General features: G+C 41.4%; 1 protein-coding gene across 2 annotated transcripts; it reads right to left on the bottom strand.

Annotated features, from left to right (window-relative positions):
- Window positions 1-1,253: 1,253 nt before the first annotated feature.
- On the bottom strand, window positions 1,254-22,666 carry top1a (DNA topoisomerase Ia). Of its 2 annotated transcripts, none has more exons than XM_034083585.2 (21): window positions 22,530-22,666; window positions 22,025-22,049; window positions 19,824-19,920; window positions 19,576-19,684; window positions 18,643-18,689; window positions 18,456-18,545; window positions 18,294-18,339; window positions 18,030-18,118; window positions 17,771-17,886; window positions 16,834-16,955; window positions 16,620-16,742; window positions 15,266-15,453; window positions 15,042-15,186; window positions 14,338-14,481; window positions 13,979-14,164; window positions 13,642-13,710; window positions 13,384-13,498; window positions 13,157-13,284; window positions 3,512-3,606; window positions 3,276-3,425; window positions 1,254-1,966 (listed from the first exon to the last, which is right to left on the bottom strand). In XM_034083585.2, exons 1-21 carry the CDS (start codon window positions 22,560-22,562, stop codon window positions 1,864-1,866), a joined length of 2,220 nt encoding a protein of 739 aa, XP_033939476.1. In that variant the 5' UTR covers window positions 22,563-22,666; the 3' UTR covers window positions 1,254-1,863. The 2 variants fall into 2 exon arrangements, with proteins under 2 accessions (XP_033939476.1, XP_033939474.1); XM_034083583.2 differs by having other exon boundaries at window positions 18,267-18,339.
- Window positions 22,667-24,526: the final 1,860 nt, after the last annotated feature.

Raw genomic sequence — 24,526 nt, forward strand, 5'->3', positions numbered from 1 at the left:
GACCCCTCAAAGCGCTTTACATACTACATGCCGTTCACCCATTCATACTGAGCAGTGTATGTTAGGACATGCACTGACATACAGACACATGCACACACCGTTGGCCATCGGGAGCAACTCAATAGTTTTGGAAGCCAAGCCAGAGACGCCAGGTAGTTCAGCTTGGAAGCACAGAGCAACTTAGCTTGTTGCCCTCGTGGTCGGAGGCCTGGACAAAAACCAAACGCTGCACAGGAAAGGAAACACTTGAAAAAAGCAGAACTGGGCTCTTAAGGTGAGAAATAAAAATGTATTGTGTGAGAAAAACACTTAAGAATCAACTTTCTATAAATGTACAAACTTAAGATAAATTGAAGTGTGAAAGTAAATAAATCACAAGTGTGTTTAATTGTAGGATTTTATTCATTTTTCAACCTACAATGAGCATAAAACTCAAATAAAACATGATCAAAGGCTATGACAACAGGGTAAAACAGGAAAAGGATGTTCTGACTTTACAGCTACAAACATCAAATTTCCTATCATAAAAAGTGGAATAAAATGAACTGATAATTCACATTGAATGTTACATTATTATTTCATCCTCAATCTTTACACAATTAAAAAAAAACCTGCCTAAATTGTAACAGATTGGTGATTTTTTTTTTTTTTGGCAAAGTTGATATCCCTCACATATTCTTTTCTGGGAAGAAAACACTTTCCATTTAAAATGACTTTAAATACATTATCATAGCATTATCTTCAAGTAACATATGCGGGCGTTTGTGTTTTTTAAAATGTTGAATTGTTAAATTAAGTTAAAATCAGATGTAGACAGAGCGCTGCAGATAGATTCGGAGGATGCGTACAAATGATTGGTTCACATTTACACTGAAAAACAAGTCCCTGATGGAGGTGGTAAAACTAAATATTCACATTCTGCTTGCTTAAGTAAATATTGACATGGTTGCAGTATTTCCTCCCCTCTGCCTGCCCAGACATCCTCTGTCATGCTAAACAACAACATAGTCCAGTTTGAAATATTCACCCAAACAAATCCATGGCCGAACCCCTCATACACACACACGCTCATGCACACACACACGCTCATGCACACACACACACACACACACACACACACACGCTCATGCACACACACACACACACACACACACACACACACACACACACACACACACACACACACACACACACACACACACACACACACACACACACACACACACACACACACACACACACACACACACACACACACACACACACACACACACACACACACACACACACACACACACACACACACACACACACACACACACACACACACCTCAAGCTCACATTTCCATTTCCTCGAAAGGCGCGTGGGTGTAGTTAAGGAATTCATTTGATTTAACTTTGTCTATCAAAATATAGAATTCATTAATAATACATGGGAGGGCTAAAATACAAAGCAAGTGAACAGAGAAAATTAAAATTATACAAAGCCTTTTTTTTGCTGAATACAGTAGCTATAGGACCACAGAGTTCAGAGGTCAGGCATCGTCAGGCATCGTCCCCGCGGAGGGAGAGAGACAAGAAGGTAGAAAGATCTTCCACTTACGGGGGCTAAAGCCTTGGTGCTCGGTCGAGGGTATAGTTCAGCCTTGATGCCTGATCTCAGATCAGGCATTTAAGACTACCCACAACCCCCTTCTGCCACGTCATGATGGCCTCCTCCTCCATCGCTGCTTTCTCTGCTCAAACTGTCGGAAATTCCTGATCGGGGTCTGGCCATCGAGCGAAGTTCGGTTAAGCTAAAAAACAAGTATCCGATAAAAAAAACGAGTGTGTCATAGATAAAACCACATTTTAAAACGGATTTTAAAATTCATAGTCCTCCTCTGCCATGTCCATGGCCCAGGCAAACTTCTCGCGCTGGGTTTTGTTGTAGATCTTCTCCACGGGAATGTCCCACTTCTTACACCTGGGAGACAAAAGAAAAGGTGTCTTATTAAAAAAGGAAGCAGGTAAGGTTGAATAGTTTGGGTCATTGTACTGGGGCTCAGTTCATGCTACAGCAGACGTGGGTTTGATCCCGCCTCTGGTCCCTAACCTGACAACCTAGTGTGACCTTTCACCTTCATCTCCCCTTTTCAAATGGATCTCTCAAGGCTAACGTTTCAGAAATGATCTTAAAGATGAAATAATACTGCCTTCTTACAGCTTCCTATTTGTATTTTGTGCCTCTGCTGTGACATGTTTTCATGCTTTAATGTTCAAAAAGGGCTTCATCTTTCTCATACTGCTTTTGTCTGAAACCAGAGCCCAGTCTGCTCTGATTGGTTAGCTGGGCCTTAGACTATGACGTACAATTTGTTGGAGCGCTAGCCAACACCGAACTCTGGGATTTCAGCCTTTGCAGACCATTTACATGCACACAAACCTATATAACACTCTACAGTCCAACTCAAGGGCCGGGGGCCAAATCAGGCCCTTGGTGGATTTAATTTTGGCCCGCAGGATAATTTTTAATTACTATTAGATCTGGCCCGCCGGTATATTGCACACCTTCCCTCAATCCTGAGGGTTTCCTCAGCTCAGAGCCTGAGCCAAAACATTGATGAACTTGCACCAAGATGAGATGCCAAGTCTCTGGCTTGAGCTAGCATCACAGAGCAGCAAACTGAGTTCAATGGATGTTTCCTTCTGCACTTATCTCATCTCTTTCGACTCCACTTCGAGCGATAGAACTATTAACAAAGCACTTATATACTAATTAAGGACTGGCTTATCTAAAGCCAGTTGAGTAGCACTTGAAATGTTTTTGCTCTATGAAACCTGATGTACTTTATGATTCTGTTTTCTTCAAGTTTGTATTTTGTTGGTCGAATGCACTTATTGTAAGTCGCTTTGGATAAAAGCGTCAGCTAAATGTAATGTACTTTTTCTCTCACGACAACAGGGCATGTTTGGTTTGTTCTTTGAGGGAAATGTTTTGTTGAAGCTGTTGTTGGCCTGTGGAAAATGTAATCATAAGAAATGTCTCCGGAAAAGCTGCAGATAGAGCCATTAGAAATGAATGCAACTGATTATTTAATGTTTAATGTTGTTTTTATAGGCAATAATTTAAGCTTAGTTAGTTCTAGGTTCCAATAAACATTGAACCAGTCCGGCCCTCGACTAGTACCCATTTTTTATTTCGGCCCACTGTGTATTTGAGTTTGACACCCCTGCTCTACAGGAAGAGAAAATAATAAGGACTCTTTAAGAACAACTTTTCAACATTATCTTACCAAGCCACGGAGATGCGAGGGTCCAGGTAGTTGAGCTTGGAGGTGCCGAGAGCGATCTGCTTGTTCTCCTCGCGGTCGGTCGCCTGCACCTCCAGCTTCATCAGCTGGTCCTCTATCCGCTCCAGAGCCTTCTTCTTGGCCTCCACAGACCTGCAGAGCAACACAGGTCAGGACTGGAGAACAGGGCTGAGCTGGAAGGAAGACGTTTGACCAGAGAAAACATTTTAGAGTCTTACTTTTTGGATTTCTCATCTCTCCGTACTTTAGCGTCTGCCTTGGAGCTCTTAACGTCTCTCTTGGCATCAACGAGCTGGTCCCTTTTAGTATCGATCTAAAGAAAAAAAAACGGATTAGTCTCAAACAGAAAACTAAAACAAGTGATGAAACAGAAAAGCAGGATAACTCTATAAAAAGATTCATACAATTTCTAATCATTTGGAGATGGAAAATCCTTCATTTAACTTTAAACTATTGACAAGAGACATTTCAATGGAACCCACAAATAAAGGTATATAAAGATAGTGGCTCAGTCAGTAGGGGATTGGACTGGGATCTGTGGGGTCGCCGGTTCAACTCCCCGACCAGACCTAAAGTATGGAGTGTGGACTGCTACTTGGAGAGGTCCCAGTTCACCTCTTGCCCTGCCGTGGTGACACCCCCCTTCCCCCCTCACTCCCATTGCTCCCCGGGCGACAGCTGCCCACTGCTCCTGGTACTAGACTAGACTCCTGGTACTAGATTCGAATCCTGGTACTAGACTAGACTCCTGGTACTAGACTAGACTCCACTAATAATAATACATTATATTTATAAAGCGCTTTTCCTGGGGCTCAAAGCGCTTACAAGCTAGTAAAACAAAATAATAACAAAAGTAGAAAGTGATAAGCTAGGAGGAATAAGGGCAAGGGGTTAGTTGATTAGGAGTTGTAGGCAAGAGTGAAAAGGTGAGTTTTGAGGGATTGTTTGAATGGTGTGAGAGTGTTGGCGGATCTGACGTGGCTGGGGAGGGAGTTCCAGAGTGTGGGGGAGGCTGCTGCGAAGGCCCTGTCACCCCAGGTCCGGAGGCTTTGTCCTGATGGGCTGCAGTAGGTTAGCTTCAGCAGACCTGAGGCGACGGGTGGGGTTGTGTCGTTGGATGAGGTCACAGAGGTAGGGGGGGGCAAGGTTGTTGAGGGCTTTGAAAGTGAAAAGTAATATTTTAAAGTCAATGCGGTGTTTGATGGGGAGCCAGTGGAGGTCATGGAGGATAGGGGTGATGTGGTCGGAGCGTCGGGTGGAGGTGAGCAAGCGGGCAGCTGAGTTTTGGACATATTGAAGTTTGTGATCATGTGATCCAAAAAGTATGCTGTTGCAGTAATCCAGTCGGGAAGTTATAAAGGCATGGATCAGAGTTTTAGCAGCGGTCGATGAGAGGGAGGGTCTAATGCGGGCAATGTTCTTTAAATGGAAGAATGCGTTTTTTGTTACCTGGTTGACGTGAGGGTGGGGTCGAGGATGATGCCAAGGTTACGGATGTGAGTGGAGGGGTTGACAATGGAGCCATCGATGGTAAGAGAAAAATCTTGGGTTGAGCGGGTAAGTGAGTTTGGTTGAATGATTATAAGTTCCGATTAGTCACAGTTAAGTTTTAGAAAATTGTTTTGCATCCACATTTTAATGTCAGTGAGGCAGGTGCTGAGCTGAGAATGTGTGGTTGGAGAAATGTATTTTGTTGAGAGGTAGAGCTGTGTGTCATCAGCATAACAGTGAAACTGGAATTGGTGTTGACGGAGGATTTGTCCAATTGGGAGGATGTAGATGATGAACAGAAGGGGACCAAGTACAGAACCCTGAGGGACGCCATGATTGACGGTGGGCTGTGGGGGATTTGGAGTTGTTAATGGAGATTAATTGATGTCTGTACGGTATGTTTCTTTATTGTGTTAAGTGAGAAGTAAAGCTGTGCTATGAAAGTTAGCTTTTTCTACATTTAGATCCATAACAATGCAAGCTAAGTAGCCTAACAGTTAGCTACATAGCTAGCAGTGAGTGAGCGTTCAGACACCGGCGCACACACTCGTTTGCCTGACTCTACCAACAGGCTTTCATGATTCTGTTTTGATATGCAAGTATAAGCAGGGCCGCCCCTCCCTACAGGCCAATCACGCAGGCTGCATGGGGCCCCGCCCAGAGGGCCTCAGCTGCTGTGCGCAGTTCTCCGCTCACTTCTCCCCCCCCGCGAGAGTGTGAGGTGACAAGGGGAGCACGTCTGTAACCCGACACCGTTGCAATGAATCGACATCTGACCGACATCTGACCGATCACGGCTTTGATACGGCCACTAGTGCAGGTGAAGAGATGTCGGTGAAAAAACAAAACATGAAGAAACTAGAGCATCACTCGAAGGTGGGTTATTGTATGAGTCAAATGTACAACTTGTAAATGTTGTATAAGTCAAATTGCCAAATTAAAACATCAGCTGCAATTCACGACATGAAGAAGGCAGTCTCTGCAGAGCATACAGGCTAATGGAGATGCAGTTATTTCCAGCATTCTTTATTTAACATTCATTGAAGTATGTGATGCCTTTTATCTGCTAATGTAGAGGAGGAAGAGTGATACACTGTCTGTCTAGTTGGCTTACATAACAGTTAAAGTTTAGAGCTTAAAAAACATGGAGCATTTGTTCCCCTCTTATGCGGCTTTCACACCAGCGCTTTTCAGTTTCTAGCTCCGAGCGGGAGCTTTTCTGGTTCAGCTCCAGTTTCCCTTTTCAGCTCCCGCTCTGTGCACACCGCCCACTGGCGCCCCAGAGCTGCGTCATGACGTCACCGTTTACATCGCTGATTTGCCCCCCAACGGCAGCTCACAACAACAACAACTGCGTCGGGTCGATGATCGTGTTGCTTTTAATCACACGAAGCCAGAATAAATTGAATAACGACTTCTCCAACCTTATACTTTTCTCCAGAGTGCCGTGGTTCATTGTTTATTAATGTGTTTCTGCAGCATTTACCGACCGCTGCAGTGCTGCTCTTCCACGGGAGTTTATTCTCCCGTTAGCTCCCGGTTAGCTCACACTGCAGCGGCCGCTCTAAAGTATTCACGGTCCGACTCACACAAGCAGCTGATGCATATCCCCAGTTCCCCTTAGCCTAAGTGAATGTGTGTCAGTCTGAATTGACACTGTTTGGTATCACAACGCTGTTATGAAAGTTTCTCTGGTATAAAACGGGTGATGTTAGCATAGCAACCGAAGCTAAACTGACTACTTGCATCCGATAGCTGCAACAAAACAACACGTCTGCCTCTCTCCACAATGATCGATAACAGCGAACGGATGGTCAAAGTAAGGTACAAATAAACAGAATCACACGAAGCCTGGTTAGTGTTGCCTGACTTTATAAAGTGTGTTTATAGGCACTACTGCTTGTAGGCAGGCATGACAGTCGACCCATGGGAGGTGGGTTTAGTTTCCTGCACGCCTCGACGTAAGAGAGACGTAAGCGACGTCACCTCTTAGCTCCAAAGCTCTTTCCTCTGGACCGACAATTTTTTGGAGCTGGAAATGAAGCGGATTCCGGAGCTAAGAGCCGGCGCAGCTCCGGTGTGAACTGGAAAACCCGGCGCTTTTCAGGCTCTAGCTCCGAGCCGGAGCTGAAAAGGCGCTGGTGTGAAAGGGGCATCATTCATTTTTATGTCAATTTGCACATTTCATGGTGATGCTCAGCCTCTCCCCTTAACTCCTGCAGTCATCATCATGTCAACCACAACACAGAGAAATACTGATAGAAATGTGTGTGTAGTTGTTGATACATTGCTGACAGAGGGAACTAGAATACAGATTTAAGCAATATCAGTTTTTGAGCATGTCATAAGCATGTTTTGTCTTGACTATATTACAATAATAAAATATAGTATTTATATTATTGAATTGATTACGATTATTATTAGAAGTAGTTTATTTGCATTAATTATATTTTAATCTTTTTGAGGCTAGTATTTGGCAGGAAATGCAGACGTATTCACCTGTAAACGCATACATGCACATTTACCATTTACCTCACTGTATAAAAAAGTAACTGTTGATAATAATAATAATAACCAGGAATTATATTTGCAAAGTAGCCTACTTTGTTTCCAAAAAAAATGTTTTCACTCCTGTCGGTTGGGGGTGGCCTCATCTCACAATGTCGCCCCAAGTTGGCCAGGGGCGGCCCTGAGTATAAGCCATGATAGCTTATTTTATTAACACGCTAATTTTATATGGAAATCAATGGAGGCTGAGTTAACTTTGTAGGAAAACCTACAATGATGCCCCTGAGCTGTGTTTTATTTGTTAACTTCATATTTTTAATTTCCTAAAACATTATCTTCCTCTCATATTCACAGTGTGGATCATTGAGACAGCGTGGCGTCCAGAGTCTTATCCCGTTTTCCCAATTCCTCTGAGGGGACAGCACGGAGGGGGGGCATGAAGAAAGACCTGCACCAGCTTCATCCACGCGTTGTCATCACTGGCTCAGTGTCATTTCATCAAATGTCTTTACATTACATTATTCTGAGAAAGTGTTGCTTTATCTTTATGATACAAAACTAATCCCATACTCAACCCCATGATAACATCTCCAACTCCTTCACCACCTCAGTGTGAATGCTTCCTCTCAATCCTCCAAAGCAAAATTGAAATAATACACTGCAACTAGGGATGGGAATTTGAAAGCAAATGTATAATAATTATAATGTAACCAAATGTCTTTACATTTAATAGATTTTATTATTATCCACCTTTTGGTTTTAGGTCCTTTTATTTAAAGGTGACATGTCATGCTTTTCCGGTTATTACCCGTCCCCTTGTGTGTTATGAAGGTTTTTATGCATGTAAACGGTGTGCAGAGTCAAACCCCTCAAAGTACACCATGTAGCGAGTAAAACTCTAACACAGAGAAGAACTCCCCAAAACGCCTCGTTGGTGAAACATCATCATCCATTTGATTCTTCCGGGTACATCAGGACGTCATGTTGCAACCGGAACGAAATGGACCAATCCGCGGAGCCGTTACGTTAAGCCCCCGCTGATTGGTCCAAATTGAATATCCACGGACTTCCTCACACACGCAGCTCAGCTGATGTCTCCTCCGGGCTGCTGCTGATAACAGACAGTTGGGATCGCGGCGAAATTCTCTCTGCAGACCCATTCTCACAGCGTTTATCAACCTTTCTCTTCTCAATATCAAGCCACACTTATTGTTTTTACTTCGGCTGTGACTTTGTGTGTGCTCAGGGTGAGTTTGGCTGTGTATCGCTAAACAAGGAAATCACACCTCCACGGAGCTTAGCGCAATTCACAACGTGAAACAATCGGACGTTGTGAATCACCCTGAGCACACACAAAGTCTCAGCCGAAGTAAAAACAATCAGTGTGGCTTGATATTGAGAAGAAAAAGGTTGATAAACGCTGTGAGAATGGGTCTGCAGAGAGAATTTCGCCTCGATCGCAACTGTCTGTTATCAGCAGCAGCCCGGAGGAGACATCAGCTGAGCTGCGTGTGTGTGAGGAAGTCTGTGGATTGGTCAATCGGAGCACACTGGGCTCACAGGGAGGGGGGCAAGAGCTCCAACGAGCCGTTTAGTGGAGAGAGTGAATACACGTAGTTTACAGAGATGCTGTATGCGAAACAATGTGAGTTTGGAAAATTGCACAGTATTTTTCTATTGTAATATCCCTCAACAATGGTATTATGATCAGTAGAAAGGACCATGACATGTGACCTTTAAAACATTCTTTGAGACTTCATCTTCTGGTTCAAATTTCAATAAATGTAATTTGTATAATCACTCTCGTCTTTATTCTACATGAAAATGGTAGAGATTCCATTCAAATCTGTTGATTATTCATATCTTCCTCAGGAATAGTATGTCAAATATATCATTTTCACACAGGATATAGAATGAGACAACAGTTTTTATCCATTGTGTATGAATGCTTCAGCTCTTCAGACCAACATAGTAAGATGTGAGCTGGTATGCAGCCTAGGTCTGGTCTGTTTAATAAAGCAAATCTGCCACTTTTATATTGTATAATTTGTTCAATTAAAGCAGTCTTTAATTGTTTGTCCTAAACATAGCAATAAATGCTTCTGAAATGTAACATGTTTTTGAAAAAAAAAATAATAGTATACAGTGTGTATCACCTTTAGCTTGAAAATACATGTATTCAGGTATTAAAATATTAGTTATATAAATATTATAAGTTGGAATAAAGTATAATGCACAGCAATCCATAAGATAAGTCCGATATTTTCATGAAACTCCCCAGGAGACACAGACACCAACGTGGCCGAGTGGAATCCGGAGTTTGCTGCATGAGTTGCACTGTATGATCTGTGGTGTAGTGGGCTGTCACTCAAAAACTGAGTAGCCAATGGTGACGCACCCCTGAAAGTCACACCCACCTGGGATGTTTGTGTCAGAATCGAAAACAAAAAATGAGGGAGCGCATAGTTTTTGCTTTATTCTGAGAAAGTGTTGCTTTATCTTCATGATACAAAACTAATCCCATAGTTGAGGAGCTTGTTAATAGTTGAAAAAGGGGAGTAGTGGAAGGAGCGTGCACAAACACAAACTGAAAGTAGGATAGCGGTGGAGAAGCGGCGAACAAACCACGCCAGCGTCCTCTCCTATCGGCAGAACTTAGCTATACTAGACTCCTGGTACTAGACTAGACTCCTGGTACTAGGATGGGTTAAATGTAGAGAACACATGTCACTGTGTGCGCTGCATGTGTGCCCATTGAAGAGGGTTTCATCCCTCCCAATTCTAAACTAAGCTCCATCTCAGGATTCATACACTTTTTCACCAATGACTTTTCAATGATCTTTACCTAATTTTCCATGACCAAAAAAAAATTACCACTGAAAATGTTTTATTTTAACATGGAACAGGAAAATAAGGTCTGCATATGAAACATGTTGTGCCCATCTAAAACAAATCAAATAGTAGGCTTACTAGCTTCTAGACGCTAAAGCAACTGTAGTCAGGGATGCAAACTCATCAGGTATGACAAAGGTGACAAGGACCCGAGCCCTGACCCCACGGAATATCGGCTCTAAAGCAGCAGGTAATAATAACAGAAACGCCAAAGAGTCACATCTAATAGAAATATATAAAAACATTTATTTTAATCGTGTAGCAGTCAGTTTATAATTTTGGCTGCACTGTTGAGCATTTTGAAAATGTAAGTGTAATGTAACTAAGTAAACTCAACAAGTACTATACGTGGGTACAATTTTGAGATACTTGTACTTTATTTAAGTATTTCAATGTTTTGCTACTGTGTACTTCTACTCCTCTACAATTCAGAGGTAAATGGTGTACTTTTCCTCCACTACATGTATTGAATACATTTAGTTACTTCACAGATGTGAAATATCACCAAGTGTTAAATCAGACTTTAGTTCCACCTGGAGTAAATCCACCAGCTACCTTGCAGTCTACAAAGTCATTCAGACTAGCTGCACCTTTACCAGCTTTGAGAACACTTTCATGATCCATTATAAAACATATCATATATATTATTCTGAAATGGACCAATCTGCACAATGACTACTTTTACTGTCGATACTTTAACTATATTTTGATGCCGATACTTTTCTACTTTTACTTGAGGAACAGTTTGAATGCAGGACTTTTACTGTGACAGAGTATTCCTTCACTCTGGTACTTCTACTTTTACTCAAGTACAAGATCTGAGTACTATACTTTTATTAAGTACAAGACTTGAGTACTTCTACTAAAGTACAAGATCTGAGTAGTTCTACTAAAGTACAACATCTGAGTAGTTCTACTAAAGTACAACATCTGAGTAGTTCTACTTTTACTCTAGTACAATATCTATCCTTATACCACCTCTGTTTATAGCCTATGAAAAAAAACTATTAGAAAACGAAGGCTAAAGCTAACGTTAGCAGATAGTGACAATGTATGCTAGCTAGCTAGCTAGCTAGGTCGCTCGCTCACTCACTCAACGATTCCTTAAAGGAATGGTATGACACTCATTTTTAAATAATTATCATCCGATAAAACAGACCAGTCTCTGCCAGTCTCTCTCTCTTTTTTTTTAATCCGATGACATTATCAGTGATTTTAAACTGATTATATACCGAAATAACAACACTGTGGGCGCCGCCATTTTCCGGACGTGACGTAAACCATGCGTTTGGTTTTCGAAGACACGTTGATCTCCATGTTATTTACTGTAGTTTCTCTCTTCAAATATGCCTCACTGTATCGCGAAATATTGCCACAATTCTGATAGGAACAATCCACGGAATGCTCGGTTCCATCTGTTGCCAAAAGGTAAGCGTAAGAAGTACATTCGGAGGCAGTGGCTAGCGAAATGTGGCCGGCCCGAACCGAAAGATTCACAGGCTCATGTATGCAGCGAACATTTCAAATTTCCGGACGACTACTCTGAGAGTATGATAAAACATAACATGGGATTTAAAGAACAACCATTACTCAATGGAGATGCAGTACCATCGGTCTTTCTGGTGTCATCACCGACCAGGACACCAGTTCGGCCAGTTGAGAAATCGCCCTCTGCAAGTGTGAAGCGACGGAGGAGCAGAAGTAGTGCTCGGAGTAAGAATAAGGTATGTTATAGCGCATTTCCATTGCAGCGGCTAGCCCTGTTTTAACGTCCTTTAGCGTCCAGGCCAGGACAGTTTTTGGTGGCCTTTCCATATAGCGTAGTACCGGCTAGTGTGTATTTTACCCCAGTTTTTTCCGGCCCCATAAAATCGTGATTCTATGGCCAGGGACAACGAAGCTGAGTATGCTAAACTAGAGAGGGAATCGCTAGCAAGGGTGGTACTACATGCATACATATAGTATCTTATATCATCTTCCCATTATACACACATGCATTTCCAAACATTTGGACTACCTATGTTGCAAATGTATTATCTTTTCAATTTACACACGGCATCTATTGCACGTCTGTCCGTCCTGGGAGAGGGATCCCTCCTCTGTTGCTCTCCCTGAGGTTTCTCCCATGTTCCCTTTAAACTGGGGGTTTTCTTCGGAAGTTTTTCCTTGTACGATGTGAGGGTCTAAGGACAGAGGGTCTAAGGACAGAGGGTCTTAGGACAGAGGGTGTCGTATTGTCATACTGATATGTATGGATGAATTCCCCCATCCAATCTCTTCACATTGGTCAAAACTTGTTCCTCTGCTGACGAGTCCGAACTGAAATACTTCACCATGTTTCCGTGTGTTGACAAAGTGAACGCATGGATGACGTCACGACCATCACGTGACTACTGAAAATGGCAAACATGGCGGCGGCCAGACGGAATATACAGGTCTTGATAAAAAAGAGCTATAAAATCATTATTTACCGGGGAATATCGCTGATTTCTTCAGGGTATGGTTTAGACATAACGTTTCACTAAATACTGAAGTTTTGATTAATTATCTAATGAGTGGACCATTCCTTTAAATGATATTGCTCTGAACGGCCCGTTCTAACAGCTGTTCACCAGCGGCTCAGTCTGTGCCGCAGTGACTCCGCACAGTTAACGAACGCACCGTAGATAATGTAGCTGACCCTCATCCCGGAGCTGCAGAGTTCAGCCGGCCCGACAGGCAAGAAGACTCGAGCACACAGCTCGCGACCGCAGATTATTTTGGCGATTAGATAAAATGTAAATTATATTTGACGCAACTTTAGTTACATTTCCATGACTTTTCCAAAACTTTGGGAAAAATATTGTTTTCCAGAACTTTTCCAGGGCCTGGAATTTGCATTTTGAATTTCCATGACTTTTCCAGGTTTTCAATGACCGTACGAACCCTGAGGATTAGTCTTTAAGAGTATTAGAAAAATAACTCATATTAACCTTAGCCTGCAGGTTCTGCATGGACTTCTCGAAGGTCTTTGGTGGAGCCCTCTGATGGTTACACAGGATGGCCACAGCCCTGTTGGCCCTGTTGTAGGACAGGATCTTGGCCGTGGGGTTCTCATCAGCTAGAGAGAGAGAGAAAGGATAAGGAGTTTACTGGATGCACAATGACTCCTAAAGTAGTCACATGGTTTTAGAGAAACTGGGAGCAGGTGGAGCCGTACCGCTGGTGAGCTGCACGAGCTGCTGCTGCAGGGTGATGGAGGCGTTGAAGGTACGGAAGACTTTGGCGGTCAGTCCGTCCATCAACTCCTGAAGGTGCTTGTTCAAAACAGAAGTCTGGAGGGGAACGTTAAAGAAATTATAGTCATTAATTCCCACAAGAACACCGTTATCGTCTTTTTCTATATGCAATCAACTGGCAAAAATAAATGTATACAGCGACGTTTTTACAGTTTCATTTCACACGTTGTTTTGCTTACATTCAGGCGATCGAACAAGTCATCATCCTTCTCCTTGTTCTCCATGAACAGCTGGAGATTCTTGAACACCTAAAGAGGAAGAAAATAAATACAACATGTTTTACTCAAGGTTTTCACACTGAATCTGGTTAGGAAACATGTTTAGCTTTGATGGCATCTATTAATGAGACGTGTAGAATAAAGTCATTTTGATAAGCCATCACACTTCTAAGCTTTGATCTTTTACTTCTATAAGCACACATTAACTTCTCATCTCATGATAACATTGATTATTTAAAAAGAAAACATGATTTTCAGATCCTTCTGGTTGTTTCTGGGTTCAGAGTGTTGTCCTTACCCTCTTCTCCACAGGGACTTTGTTGTAGTAGCGGATGGAGTCTTTACCCAGGAAGTCAAACTCCACCACGAACTCCTGTCCGTCGTTCTCTGGGTAAAGTTTGATGTGCTCGACTCTCAGAGAGCAGCAGCCCACGGTGTCGGCCGTCTCTCCTTCCTCCTTCTCGTTACCCGCTCTCAGCGCCAGCTAGAGCACATCAGGACAGCCGGATTAACAAAAGACATTCCCTCCGACTGCAGGCCAGCGTTTAAGCACCTGCTAAACCCCACTCACGAGTATTTAAAAAGGAATTACAGGACCATGAACTCCCCAAAGCTACATAGAGTACAGACTATGTTAATAGTGCTCGTGTCGCTCACCTTGTCGATGAAGTAGAGTGCCACGGCTCTCTGTCTGATCCTCATCTCCTTAGACTTCCAGTCCTCGCGGTACTGGGTTCGGAGGCGTTCCACACATTTTTTCAGCCTGCGAGCCGTCTCATACTTCTGCCAGTCCTTCTCGCCCTGTAGACAGACGAATGAGTGACTAATGAATTAGATGGGGCCATGTTTGTGTCGACAGTCACAATATGAACACGAAATGTAGTTAGTAGCTGCTGCACAGCACAGCAGGTAATCATTGTAGTCTCACTTTTTACAGATTGAAGTGTCTCGAGTAACGGCAACAAACTCTATAGCGACTACATTTCATATAGCTGCTAGGAGGCTACATTAGGGCTGACACTGGGACAGGTTTCAAATAAGTCAGCACTGTAGGGATGTTTAACAATGTTTATCAAAGAAAATAATGAAATCACTGAAGAGGGACCTGATAGTCAATAGACCATTTCCAAGCCTAGCTCACTTCCTTTGTCTCAAAGCCGAGCAAACCCCTTAGCAGATGGAAGAAAGGCCATAAAATGGATTCTTGGAAGTGATGATGAACAATAAAAAACAGGCTCAATAAGCATTTTGTCTCCTACACTCCGAGGACTCGATGCTACTTAAAGTTGAATAGTGTACGTCGTTCAGCTCACAGAGGACTGAATTATGAAAACGCCCTTAAAGTGCAGCACCCGGCTCACCTTGATCCTGGAGCTGGGGTTCAGCATGATGTATTTGATGGAGCCCTGGATGTTCTCCGTCCACGACACCAGCCAGGTCACCTTGTTGTCATGGCGAACCTCTTTCCACTTGGTGCCTGGAGGGGGATGGGGGTGCTTGGAGTCCCTAGGAGGAAAGAATAAACATTTAGTCGTTGCACTCTCGTAAAACATCCCGCAGCAACAGCAGCCAGGCGTTCGCTCACTTGCTGCAGTTGATGATGATGTCTTTGGGCCGGGTGCGGCGTTTGAGCATGCCCATCTTCGGGTGGTCTCCACGGCCTCGGAACAGACCCGGGGGCTCGATGCGGAAGTTAGCAATGCGCTCCCTGTGGTTGTCCATGATGCAGAAGCCGTACTCCTGCAGGAGGCGCTCGTTCTCTTCCTTTAATTTCTACAAAGACCAAACATAAGAACCATCGTTTTATCTTGTTGACAAAACTAGAATGTTGATGAACATATACGGGTCCAAAATTACTTGGAGAAGCACATTTGACACCATTTATGACTTCATAGATAAGCAATGTTTGATGACCACAAAGAGACCATAAAGTCCTTTACAAGAATAAAAATAAAAAAACCTCCGTGTTCATCGACAAAAAAAAAACCGAGTTTACCTTGATGTAGGACAATTAAGACTTAAACTGGATTGAAGTTGTGAAAATACAGGGAATTTAATATGGACATCTAAGACAAGACGAAGACTTGGGGGTAAAATACATCTAGTTGGTGAATTATTTATCTTGTGGATAGTAGGGCTGTCTCCGGATATTCGGTAGTAATCAGCAGCGAACCGCTTCAACACGTGTATTTCGGTTTATTCACGGCATTCATTTTGTTATTGTACAGTATTGTTGTTTTATAGTCATTTGTTAATGTATACAACCCAATTTGTGTTCTTTGAAATTGAAAAGGATATTGCATCGCGTTTGTTACTTTCGTTGCGGTTGTATATGTCTTAAGTGTAATTTAGCTTGGCTTCCTATTTTGTATGGGCATTCTTTTATTTTGAAGGAGAGTAAGCACGGTTGACAGGAAGTTGTTGCTGCTATGGAAACAACGTGACGGAGAAAAGTCATATCTACAAATAAAGACGGAGAAAGTAAACGATAAAGTTTATGGTTAAGTGTTAGCACCCCCCGAAGAGGCACAAGCTCTTACGTTGATATTGGAGATTTCAATAAATTCAAAAAACGAAATTGAAATAGTACTCCAACGAACGAATATTCGGATACAGCCCTAGTGGCAAGCTACCCTTACTGAATCCTCTGGTATTCAAAAAACATGAAAAAGTGTGGCAGATGTTGAGGTCTGCCAACTTCACTTATGTGTAGTTATTGTTGTTATGTACCATGTTTGAATGGGCGCCGTTTGAAAGGATTTACATTTTTTCAGATCTCCAACCCTCAACTGTCGATGGTGTGATTCCCATGTAATCAGATAGACAACTATGTAATTAAACAAGTAGTAACGAAGGTGACTGCCTTGTGTTTTTAGTTTAATCGACCTGTACTGTTGACAAATATAACAAATGCTACTTTGAAACATGTAGTAGCTTACCAGTTTCTGGTCCTTTGTCTTGGCCTTCCTGGCTTCAGACTGAGCCTTGAAGTAGTCGTTTATCTCGGAGAAGTTGCACTTCTTCAAATCTGTTATCTTAGCCTTTTCCTCTGCATTCATTTCCTGCATCAGCAAAACATGACGCGCTTTAACAACAGATTTATTTTTCATTTACCAAGATTTTATACAGATTATACTTCCATTGAATTCCTACCTTCTTCCAATCTTTAAAGAAGTTTTTACGAAAGATTTCCTTTGTGGTATAATCGTGGTCGAGCATTTTGCCGAAGAACGTGGCCACCTCTTCTGCCTCTGGGCTCAGCTTCATGTGCTTACCTAAAATATGCAAACATAGGTGCGTTTGGTACCACGTTGACATGCTATACAGGGTGTATGCAGGAATCCTGAAGACAAATTTAAGACATTTTTTAAGACCCTTCCCATACATAAGATAAGATGGACTTTTATTAATCCCTCGTGGGGAAATTATTTCTCTGCTTTGACCCATCCTAGTGTTAGGAGCAGTGTGCTGCCATTTTGAACGGCGCCCGGGGAGCAGTGTGGGGAACGGTGCCTTGCTCAGGGACACCTCGGTAGCACTTGGTCTTGCCGGGACTTGAACCGGTGACCTTCCAGTTCCCAAGCCAAGTCCCTATCGACTTCACCACCACCGCCCACAACATTTTAAGACCTCAGCGCCACTTCGAGTTTTAACCGGTTACATTGGTGACACACTTTACTATATACAGTATTGATTGTCCTTCCTCCTTATCTTCCAACCATTTGGACGCAAACTTTCATTTCCCCATAACGATGGCGTAAACGGACCTTCGCGCGCCATCAAGCAGCGAGCGTGCGATGTCCGGTTCAGATGATGTCAAATCCAACAGGATGCCATAATTAAACTACACAGAATCACACTACACACCTACGCAATGATTACATTCAGGCAGACTGTAGAATACAACCTCTTTGGACAATTTATATACTTATTGGAAACAAGCTACAAAATGTAATACCTTGGAAAATGCCGTTTAATAGCCTTCATTTTCACTAAATAGATTTATCAACTTTTAATACTTTTTTAAAACCCCGCGGACACCCTGGCTACAACATTCCTCAACAGTGCAGCTGTTAGAGTTCAATCTTACCATCATAGTAAAATTTGACATTATTAGGAAGCGGGTCGTAAGGCGGAGCGAACACGGGCCCACTGTGTTCAAGAAACTTCCATTTGCTGCCGTCTGTGGCTCTCTCCTCTTCCCACCTGGGATCAACCAAACCAGCACATCCAATCAGGCATTTGAATATAGCACAGAACCAAAACATTACTTTATCCAAAAATAAGACGAAGTACATCCACATACTGATGAGTGTGCAACTGTCGTACAGCTGGCAGAGACAACTCACCACTTCCACTTCTCCTCTGGCTCGTTCTTTGCTTTCTTTTTACCATCAGCAACTCCTGGCTTGTTTCTTGTTTTTTTGGGCTTGATGTCCTTAAAACGAAAAAGGGAAGAGAAACTCAAGTTATTTTTCTCACATCTTGAGAGAAAAATAAAAGCAGGAAAGATGTTGTGCTTTGAGAAAAAGGGGATTCATTGTTTTTAAAGTTAGAGAGAAAACCCAAGCTGGCCTTCTGCTAACCTCGTCCTCCTGTTTCCGCTTCTTTACCTTCTTGTCATTTTCAATCTTCGGTTTTTTGGGCTTGAATTCAGAGCTGGGGGGAAGAAAAAAAAAATACACATGTTACAGGTGCGGTCAAAGAAAAAAAAAACTACACTTTTGAAACAGAAACATGGACATCCAGGACGTGTAATCTGAAAGAACACTCACTCAATATCAACATCACGTTCTCTTTTTAGGGTCTTCTCAATTTTAGGCGAGTGGTAAAAATCTTCCTCGGGCTCAGGCTTTACTTGAGGGCTGCAAAAAAGAAAAGAAAAAAGAAAAAATGTGATGTGGCTTCATATTACAATGCGTCAGCATAAATATAGTACTGAAGTGAAATGTCTAAGCATACCTGGCAAAGCCGTTCTCCTTTTTCACTTTACCGTCAAGCGACTTCATCTGAAAGGTCAACACAACGATGTTTGTATAAATGTTTTATAATAACAGTCTAGCTGTTTGCATATGTTGTTATTTTGTTGGTCAGTCAAATTTAGTTTTATAATTACGAGTTAACTTTCTTATACATAAAAATCATTCCGAGTGGTAGCAGTTTATGCATCTTTACCAGTTTGCTATAGTGGACCAACAAGCCAATCTAGGTCACTATATAAGACAAACATTATAATAATAATAATAATAATAATACATACAAGTACAAGTGACATAATTACACGTCACTTGCTAGACGCTTTTATCCAAAGCGACTTACATACATTCAGTACTGTGGGCATTCAATTGCTCCCCCACAGGAGCGATTTGGGGTGAAGTGTCTTGCCCAGGGACACAACGACATGCGGACTGCAGTGGGGTTTGAACCTGTGCTCCCCTGATCCGATCATCAACGCACTACTCCACTGCGCCACAGCCTCCCACAATAATAATAATGACAAAAGAATCTGCCACTATTCAACAGTTTCCCTCAACATTCACCATACTTGCAGACCAATTAAGTATACACTTAAACAAAAGCAGTTACCAAATCGTATTGCTGTTTCGCTGCTTTAGCCAAATGAAGCAACATGATCCAAAAAACAATGTTTACGCATGTAGTGATCCAGTGTCTATAAAGGCATTCTGATTGCTATGTCCTTTCGATAAGATCATAATTCAAACAGAAGATGCACGGACAAATGTATGTTGTATATTTTTTTAGTAGTTTAAATAGCTTCAGGCCACGAGTGTATGACTTGACAGAGCTTAATATCGCAGAATAATTCATAATGATGAAACCTAAAAGCACAGCCCCATGTGTATTCTTCCATTAATTATGTGCATGGCAATTCACCTTCTTCTCCTTGTGCTTGTCCTTGTGTTTGTCTGCGCTGCCATCTTTGTGCTTCATCTTTTCCTTCTCCTTGTCTCTGTGCTTTTTGTCAGAGGATTCCTTGTGATCGCTAAAATAAAAAAAGCAGAACTATTAAATGTAGGTCGTTTCACCTTCAGAAAATCAATACATAAAATGTGGTTATGACAATATTTTTTGCTTTGAGCCGATATCGACAGAAATATGCATTTATGAAGCACGGCCTGTACCTGTTGGCATGCTTCGATTTCTCTCGTTCCTTGTCCTTCTTGTGGTCCTTATGTTTGTGGTCCTTATCTTTATGCTTGTCTTTATGCTTGTGGGAGTCTATGAAAGGAAAAACATTTGTCAACTTCTTGAAATTAAAAGATAATGACAATAACAATGGACTGATTACATGGTACGCCTGCCTCGTGCTGAAACCATTATGAAGCTATTAGCACACATTGAACAAAGTGCACTCTTCTAAAGCAGATGCTAATGTGGACAGGCTGAAAAACTGACAACCAAAATAACACTCTGTCCCCCCACAAAGCTGATCTAAGTTAAAACGCCAGGTAAATTGCTACAATTGGTCTGAACATGCACCACTATCTGAATGTCATGCACAATGTAGACTGAGAAATGTATTACACAGTAGTACAGCACCACCTACTGCCCATATAAGGGTAATTGTTTGAGACATCATGAAACATCTGACAGGTTGAAACATGCCAGTGAACAAAACAGTCTCTTTAATTTGTAAACCACAGCAAAGAGAAATCTCTTATTGTATGAAAAGAAGGCAATTACCCAAATCAAAGAGCCCACACCCAATCTTGACATAAACACCAAATCAAGTCTACCAGCTTCAGGGGTATTAGGCAATACACAGTCTCGTCTACTAAACGCACTCCCAAAAAATGTCTATTTTGTCCTGGAATGCCAGTGTAGGACAAACAGTTTCTAAAGAAAGTGGTTTGACAAGTGACTCATTCATTCGCAATGAAACTTTTACTACCTTGTTTATTACATGCATTATTGTAAAAGATTTTGCGGTTTCCTTTTTTTTTTTTTTAACGACAGAGATAAGTTGGGTCGTCATCTCAAAACTAGACCAAATCTCGTAGAGACCATTTCAAAGATTTGATCGCTCCTACTACACACTGAAGAGAAAATCTGACAGACTTTTGGCCAACACTACACTCTACAGTTCACAGCTGAAAAACTAAATCTCAGAATATATGTTTTATGTGGTAGCAGTTTCTCCCAAACCATCCAAAATGAATACAAAAAGTACAATTTGTGCTAGTTAATCCGTTTAGCAGATGCACATGTTATTATCTTTTCAACATGCCGGTGTTATATTCTTTAAAAAACACACAACATTGCACTCTGAAGTTAGAAAGTCCAGTCCGAGTGGAATTTATCCAGCAATCTCTCTGATAATTAGAAGAAAATGCAGAGTCATTTAGGTCCCAGTAGTTTGTTTTCCAATTGCTGATGAATGAAAACCAAATAAGTGGATTGGTGATGTTTAGGTCATTTCTTAGTAGACTTGTTAGCCCGAGATTTATAATGCTATGTGGCTGGATTCATTTATTTGCAAGGGGCCGAATAATATTACTGAAACACATAACTAACTTGGACAATATTTAGAGTTCATACCCTAAAACAATTAGACAACATCAACAGGACTAAAAATAAAATGTTTTTTTCTTTGAATGACATATGGTGATGCTTTATATAGGTTATTAGTTGAAAAACATTCTCGTAATAAAACTCCCAAAACATGTTCATATCCTCCAATATTCTCGTTTAGCTTGAGATACAAAGCATTAAAGTTAATGAAATGATGTGCTGTCTGTTGAAATGAGAATCCAACTTAAAAAACGGTCCACTTTCTCCTAGCATGTGGGAATTTGAAGTCGCAGTTGCTATAATAAAAAGTTATGCTATAAAAAGGAGTTAACGATCGTATATTAAAAAACTGTAGACCCTTTCTAGTCTCTACGTGGGATCTTATCGGAGCACTGTGCCTTCCCATTTCTCCTGTACACAGCCATCTGCACACTTCACAGCCTGGGTTCAGCTTGCAGCAGACAGGCCGCTACACTGAAAAAAGAAAATGGCGCAGAGACTAAGTCCTCAACCCCCAAACCCTCACTTTCAGGTGGGAAATATGGCTTTAAAACCCTTCCAACAAACAAATCTGACACGGGAAACTAATAAAACACCTCGAGGTGTGTACCAATAATGACTGAAATTGAGAAAATAACTGGCGGAAATGCTTTTATTAGACCTCCCTTTTGAACAATAGGCGCCTGAGAGTGAGACAGAGGACTTAGTCTCTGGACGCCATTTCTGCCCTCTGCTGAGAACTACCATTTAATCAGTGGATACATGTCAGAAACCCCTCTTATAACTTGTTAACAACGTGTCACACACTTACCATTGAAACGAGAGCCACCGTCAATCTGAAAAATCAAAAACAGATTGATGTTTAATATGGTAGAGGCTAACTAGCCGGCTAACTAACTTTGAACTTGCTGGATTGGCATAGGGAGTTTGTTAGCTTCCATGCTAACTATGCTAGCGATGCTAACATGCTACGCTGACTGTTAACATGGATCAACGGCTGAAACCAGAGCCGCTAAGGGCTAGCAGCAGCTAAAGCTAACGCCAAATCAAATGTGGCGTTACCCCCACTTTGTCTGGCAGTTCATACGTAGCCAGTGAAAGCTGAGAGCTAACCAGAGAGGACATGTCCTTAACAATACGTATACAGACATGATGAGACGTGTCAGGATGCTGTTATAATCACAATAAGTTGTATTATCGTTACAAACACACTCGGGCTAACGCGCGCTAGCATGCACTATTCACAGTTAGTCAAGTTATCTTGTCAAATCAAGGCTAATAAAAGGGTGCCCATTAGCCACCATAGATGACATTACCTGGTCCTCATTGTGGGAATGGTCCCCACTCATTTCCTTAGCGTGGTTTGGTTAAAAATCTAAAATGAGTAAACGTGTAGTGGTTTCCACACACCGGCGAGGAGAAGCAGGCAGAATGAAGAAAGGCACAGTTGTGTAAGAGCTGTAAGTCCCGATTGTAGACTACTGCGCATGCGTTTAAATTTAAATGGTAGGGAGCAGTGTGGCTCCTCCTCTTCACAAAACGTGTTGCTCTGCTTCAGGCCCACGATGGTCACACAGGAAAGGAACACATGTACAGAGAAGGGAGAAGTACGCAGATATTGTACTCAAGTAAAAGTAGTACCAATAATATGTATCACGCATTGCTGGAGGGAGCCTGACATTGCAATTGATATTGACTGCTTCTCTGTATTTGTTGTGCTTTTAATAATAAACAATCTTCCTTAATATAATATATTGTGTCTCTTTTCCACAGGTGGAAGAAGTACTCAGATCTTTTATTAGTAGAAGTACCAGAGTGAAGCAATACTCTGTTATAAGTAGAAGTCCTGCATTCAAAAATGTTACTCAAGTAACAGTACAAAAGTATCAACATAAAAATATACATAGCCTACCCACAGTAAAAGTACCCATTGTGCAAATTGGCCCATTTCAAAATAATATTATATGTTTTGATTATAATTATGAATGCATCAAAGTGGTATCAAAACTGGTAAACATGGAGCTAATTTTAACTGCTTTGTATACTGCAGGGTAGCTTGTGAATAAACTCCAGGTGTCTTATTTAAGTGTTGTTTTTATTTCATAGCATTAATCCAAATATGCAAAGTAACTAAAGGTATCAAATAAATGAAGTTGAGCAAAAGTATGCAATTTACTTCTGAATTGTAGTGGGGTAGAAGTACAAAGTAGCAACAAAATAAAGTGAAAGTCACTCAAAATGGTACAGTACTTGTATCAGGAGGACAAGCTGCTTCCAGCCCTACTTGTTTATCTGTTTTTTCTTTGTAATCACTCTATGATGAAATTATCTCTTTGTATTATGATAAATAATATCATTAACATCACGTCCAAAGAAGTATGTCCTTTCAGATGTATGTCCATCCCTGTATCAGCTTATGAATATGCGCATTAAGCTATATGTCTAGAGCGTTAGACACATAAACAGAAGACCATCCTATCCTGCACATCCTTGAGAGCCAACAGGACCGATCACATTACAACTCAAAGGCAGACAGACTCAGACTGCAGCTGACGAGGAAAACTGAAATTCAAAGGAATGGTTCAGAATAATAACTACCTGACATGTCTTTCAAAGTAGATTTCAGTCTCATACCAACTGGTTTAAGTCTAAATTATTTTTTTTACTATATTGTGTATCCAAAATACAGTATATCTTTCTAGCATTGATACTGTTTGTAAAGTTATTTGTACTCCTGTGCAATGCTATTTAACCTGCTGCCAATGTAACACAAACATTTCCAATTTGGGATCGATCAATAATAAGACATAATGTTAACAAACGCTTTACCATCAAATACAGAATAGAACAACAAAACAAGTAAAGCCAAGAGGGAGAAAGTGGAGGTAAAGGATTAAAGGTTAAAATAGTGAAAAGGGGAGTTTTGAGAGTTTTTTTGGAGGATATGTGTGTTGGCCTTTCCAATAGGAGGAGGGGGGGGGGGGGGGGGGGGGTCTGCAGCGAAAGGCCTTTTCTCCTCAGGTCTGGTGCTTAGTCCTGATGGGCTACAAAATACTATCTCTATTCAAGATTAAAAAGCTTTATTGACATGATGTGCACAATAGCTACAGCATAACTTTTGCAATGACAATCTAGTATTTAAAAAATATTCCTTAATCTAGTCATAAAATAATACAATGATAGTGTAGCTTTGTTTTGCTGTGTTTTTATTTTTTAATTAATATTTATTCCACCAGTGATAAGAATAATGTTCATTTTGGTCCGTTTGGATCGGCCTGCAGTACACCGTGTGTTGATAAGAAAATAGTCTTTC

This window comes from Pseudochaenichthys georgianus, chromosome 5 (genome assembly GCF_902827115.2).
Source record: "Pseudochaenichthys georgianus chromosome 5, fPseGeo1.2, whole genome shotgun sequence".
Classification (NCBI taxonomy): Eukaryota; Metazoa; Chordata; class Actinopteri; order Perciformes; family Channichthyidae; genus Pseudochaenichthys; species Pseudochaenichthys georgianus.

What these genes read in the sequence shown, in the direction of transcription:
- top1a (XM_034083583.2), bottom strand. Translation starts at nt 22,562, where the DNA reads ATGAGTGGGGACCATTCCCACAATGAGGACCAG. An exon ending in AAGGAGAACGGCTTTGCCAG is followed by an intron (nt 18,546 to 18,642) that starts GTATGCTTAGAC and finishes TCTTTTTTGCAG; the next exon opens with CCCTCAAGTAAAGCCTGAGC. An exon ending in AGCGGAAACAGGAGGACGAG is followed by an intron (nt 18,119 to 18,266) that starts GTTAGCAGAAGG and finishes TTTCGTTTTAAG; the next exon opens with GACATCAAGCCCAAAAAAAC.